Below are 5108 nucleotides of genomic sequence, written 5' to 3' on the forward strand. Positions count from 1 at the left end.
AAACTGTTGCAATTCTGATTCTGTTCAGATGGTATTCCAAACAGACCAAACAGAAGTTACATGACTTACTCTTAATAGTTTATTTTTTGAAGCTGAACTTTCTCTATGCTGCAGAGTGTATGTTGTATGTCTGTTACATGTTCATAAATACAGAAACTACTGGAATCTGTCTGCTCAGGTGTGTTTAGTGTGCATGACCATATCAGGAAAACAGAGCCTGAGCTTCTACAAGCTGACGTCATGCGCTGAAAGTAGACTCGTCTAGGTGAATGTTCAGTTGCTGTAACTACCCTCAGGAAACAAGATCATTGGTTATTGTGCTCTGCCTTCACTGAGAGAAAGACATGGGGAGCATTTGGTTTGTAATTTGGTGCATTTTAACAGTTTTTCAGGTAAGAATTATATATCTTACATATTTATATATTAAATCATATTACATATTTTGCATTTTCAAAATCATTTTAATACTGAATATTAGTTCAAATGTTCTACAAGACATTTTTTTACTATTTCTTTTACTATTTTTAAAAATTGAGGATAAAATTGAGTTTTTGTTTATAGATGACAGTGACAGCACAACTCTGCTGCATCACCTCTTCTAACAACACTCTTTTCTATGTTTAATGGGACCAGTTGCTACAGTTTCAGAAGCCTTTATTTTTTCTATACGGTACTGATAAAGATTTTAGATTCTTAATAGTTTGTGATGTCCTTTGCTATGTTTCTCATTTCATTTCCAGTTCTGCTGAATTGAATTTTTCTTGAATTCAAGTGACTGAAAGGTCTAGCCTGCAGACACTTCTTGCTCTTATGAAACCATGCTGTTGGATTGCATGCAGAAAAAGATTTGGCATAGTCTTGCTGAAATACGTAAAGCATTCTCTGAAAAATCACTGTGGAGGTGTGTTACAGTTGAGTTCAAGTGTAAGATGGGGTTCAGCTGCACGACAAGCAGTGCACTCTGTCACATTTTTAACCCAAAGAATCCACGATTTCCAAATTGAATTTGAAATTTTGGTTGGTTAGGTAACAGGACAGAATATCAGATATAGATCCGATATAGATAGAGCTGGGTGTCATCTGCATAGCAGTGAAAATGTATGCTTCGATGTCTTCGATGATACTGCCTTAGGGAAACATGTGTGCGCTGAACCCTGTGGAACTCCATAATTAACCTCAGTGTGTGAAGAGGACTCTCCATTTACATGCACAAATTGGAGTCTATTAGATAGATATGATACAAACCACTGCAGCACAGTACCTGTAATACCTACAGCATGTTCTAATCACTCTAATAGGATATTATGGTCGACAGTATCGAACGCTCCACTGAGGTCTAGCAGGACAAGCACAGAGATGAGTCCACTGTCAGAGGCCAAGAGAAGATCATTTGTAACCTTCACTAAAGCTGTTTCTGTGCTGTGATGAGCTCTGAAACCTGACTGAACGATCAATTGGACAAAAAGACTAAATAAGTATCAAAGTATCAGTTGTACGTGTTTGAGAGTTATACCAGGGATTCAAGTACTTCTGATTTGAGGCCTTATTTTTCACAGGAGCTACAGTATCCAGAGTCATACTTAGAAGAGTTAAAATTATTAACAAGGTAATCAACCTCTGTTGGAGTAGTGTTCAGGAAGCTGTTCTGTTCTGTGTTGGTAAAAAGGTATAGAGGAAGATAACAATGGATGTTCCCCACCGCTGTGTAATCAATTATTGTAAATGTAAATGTTATCAGGAAATGATCAGACAGCAGAGGGTTTTCAGGAAACACTGTTAAATGTTCAGTTTCTATGCCATATGTTAAAACAAGATCTAGAGTGTGATTAAAGTGGTGGGTGAGTTCTTTTACATTTTGACAGAAGCCAATTGAGTCTAACAACAGATTAAATGCCATGTTGAGGCTGTCATTTTTAGCATCTACATGGGTGTTAAAATCACCCACAATAATTATTTTATCTGAGCTCAGAACTAAATCAGATAAAAAGTCTGAGCAAACAGACAGAAACTCTGTAAGACCCAGGTGGACGATAACAAATATAAGGGATAGATAACAAATAAGACTGATTTTGTCATGGTCCTGGGTCGTTTTGTGTTTGGTATTATTCATGTCCCTGAGCTTGTGTTTGTGAAGTTTCTGTTTTACTTTGAAAGGTCCTGTCTCATGTTAGTTTATTCTGTTTTACTTCCTTGTCTTGTCTAATTAGGTGCAGCTGTGTTCCCCTCTGCTATGTCATTCCCTCGTTACCTTGTCTGTATTTATAGTCAGGGGTGCACATAAGTTGTATGGGAGTATGCGCCACATTCTGCGCCACATTCTGTGCGCGCAATCATTTGTTTGAAGCCAGCTCGCCTTCTGCAACCACTTTTGTAGGAATACGCGCTTCTTTTGCGGTTTGGACTCCTGACATTTCTTTGGAGGTGGAGGAACATCACAGTAATTGCTTAAAGGAGCTTGCTTCTTCAGCGTCTTTAAGAGTTCTAAACAAATGTCTATCCTCCTCCAGAAAATCTTATGTACGCAAACACGCGTTTCAACTTCTTATCTGGTGCACCTCTTTTATTTTGACAGCGCACGCGCACCTGCGGACCGCTTATGTGCAGCCCTGTTTATAGTGTGTGCCTGCCTGTGTTCCTTGTCACCTGGTCTGTGTAACCTGGTGAAATTTCTGCATCTCTCTGCCCAACATTCTCTGTGACATTTCCGATCTTTGTCCAGAGGTTGTATGGTTTTAGGTTTGTGTGTTTGTGTTGTCTAGTTTTTCCCCAGTTTAGGCTATGTTTTAGTTCTGTCCTTGTCATCCTCGCTTTTGTTGTTTTTCACCTCATGTAATAAAGAGCTCACTTGCATCACAGCCAATGCCTGCATTTTGGGTCCTCATTCTCACATCACCACACGGCTGACTGAAACACGTTGCTACTAAACATCCTGCGCCCTGTGCCTACACCAGGGAAGTCCTACTTATAAACACTTTTTTCTTATTTTGCTGGGAACCAGAAAGTAACCGCACTGATAAGTTGTTTTTTTTTCTTGCTTGGTGATACTTTTGAAAACTCTGTAATGTCTCTGATGATCTACCTACAACTGCATGCACAAGTAATTGTTTAAAGGAATCTGAATCATTCGTGGCAACCATTAAAATGCTGTTTCTTCTGTCCTAGCCTCCAAATTTAGTGACTGCTGAGGAGCCAGTATGTGTACCTGGGTTTCAGTCAGATCAGCTCACTTTCAGTGTGACGAGAAACTACCTGACAAGAGGCACAGTACTGGGCAAAGGTAATAACAGAAATGGTTGTATATTGGTTAGTAGTGGTTTAAAGTTGCAGTTAGTAGGGATTTGTTTCTGAGAGGCCATCAACAGGTTAAAAGCAAACAGCACATTTCAAATAGCTGAGAATTTCAGGGATGAAATTTCTTAATCAAACACATTTTTCACAAGTGAGAAAACTATTGCACCTGGAGCTGCTGGGTTTGTACCACAAGACCATCTTGCTGTGAGCCAAAGTATTAACCACTACGTCACCATACCAAAAATATATTAATCAAAATGTTTGTTTGTCATGCACAGCTACAATGATGACAAAACATCTCACATCACATGTGCACATTTCACCACACCTGAAGCTGAAGTTGGTTTCAAAGCAGCTTGCAGATATGTAGGAGGTGTAATAAGACTAGACCAGTTAACATACTTATAGAGTAGCCGAAGTAATACCAGGCATGATATCAACTAATACCAATTTTTCTGCAGCTTTGATACATGAGTCTTCATAGAGCTTCAAAACATAGGATATTTCTTAACTTCTATTTGATTTAACAACAGTTTTTATTACTTTGTTCTTATGCATTTAAGACGTGCCACTTATTTTTCTTTCTCTTCATGAACTCCAGTAATTAAACAATAACTATTCTCTCTCTGTTCTCAGTGGGCTTCACTGACTGCACAGATCGCACAAGATTTCTGTTCGACACCTCTGACAAACGTTTTGTAGTAAAGACAGACGGTGTACTGATGGTGAGTGCAGATTCAAAGACTTGCTTGGTACTGTTTTTGTGGGTAAACAGAACGTAGTAAACATTTGAATGTACTGCAACAAATATCTCTGACAATGTTAGATTAATTAGTGTTTGTGGGATTTTTTGCTGAAAAGAACTGAGCGTTTCCAGCTCTGAGGATATTTTAGCTTTTGCTGACATGAAAGCTGAAATGTTGCAACATATTTAAAGAGGAGCAAAAGTTTCTTCGACGACTGAGCACTGTATCATAGACTGCTAACGGACATCACTGAATTTTACTTTGACAAATTCTGAATGTTTTTTACATGTTAGCTTCTTTAAAAATCTATAAAAAATGTTTTCTTTCAGGTAAAGAGAGCAGTTTATCTTCATGAAGGACACCATGACTTCTTCATCCACTCCTGGGACTCACAAGGCCTGAAACTGACCATTCCTGTCAGTGTGAGCATGGTGAGCATCACTATATTAAAGTGGGCTCAGCAGTCAGCTAAGAGACAAAAGAAAACCAATTTTTCCTTCTTCTCGAAATAATTTTTTTTAAGGAAAATATCCCGCTTACATCGTACTGTTATTCACTTAGAGCATGAAACCTCAAGTACCTTTTTAATGACTTTGAATACGAAACTAAGGCTCTGGACACAAAGAGCTGTTTCTCTTTAACACTGTGTGGCTGCACATGTAAGGGTCGGTTACATTTAGTTAGTGGGTTACAGAGCTACTCTTGTTGTTACAGCCACCTTTGACAGTCAACATAATCCTAGTACATCGAATGTATCTCATCCTCCTCATTGCACTTGATCCATTTCTGGAAGTGTTCTTCTATAAAATGTCTGCTTGTTTTCCCAGAATGCAGCTGATGCTCAGGTGCCTGTTCTGCAGTTTCCCAAGCCAGGTGAAGGGCTGAGGAGGAGGAAGAGAGACTGGGTTATTCCTCCACTCAGTGTTACTGAGAATAAGAGAGGAACCTATCCCCTGAACGTAGCTCAGGTAAGGGGACCTCAATTATCTTGTGGCAAAACATTTATTCTAAAGTGTATTTCAATTTGTTGTTTTCGCCACAGGATCTTTTCCATTTGGCTTTCTTTACAGT

General features: G+C 38.8%; 1 protein-coding gene across 1 annotated transcript in view; it reads left to right on the top strand.

Moving 5' to 3' along the window:
• Positions 1-247: 247 nt before the first annotated feature.
• The window catches only part of LOC102314556 (cadherin-1), a 41903-nt gene continuing 37042 nt past the window's right edge, over positions 248-5108 (top strand). Inside the window, exons 1-5 of the mRNA XM_042214161.1 lie at positions 248-392; positions 3163-3277; positions 3928-4016; positions 4367-4468; positions 4865-5005. Of these exons, the coding sequence (XP_042070095.1) occupies positions 345-392; positions 3163-3277; positions 3928-4016; positions 4367-4468; positions 4865-5005 (495 nt within the window). The 5' untranslated portion in view covers positions 248-344. The remainder of the gene's footprint in view (positions 393-3162; positions 3278-3927; positions 4017-4366; positions 4469-4864; positions 5006-5108) is intronic.

Source organism: Haplochromis burtoni, unplaced genomic scaffold, assembly GCF_018398535.1.
Source record: "Haplochromis burtoni strain Fernald_Lab_line unplaced genomic scaffold, NCSU_Asbu1 Contig_525, whole genome shotgun sequence".
NCBI classification, from domain to species: Eukaryota; Metazoa; Chordata; class Actinopteri; order Cichliformes; family Cichlidae; genus Haplochromis; species Haplochromis burtoni.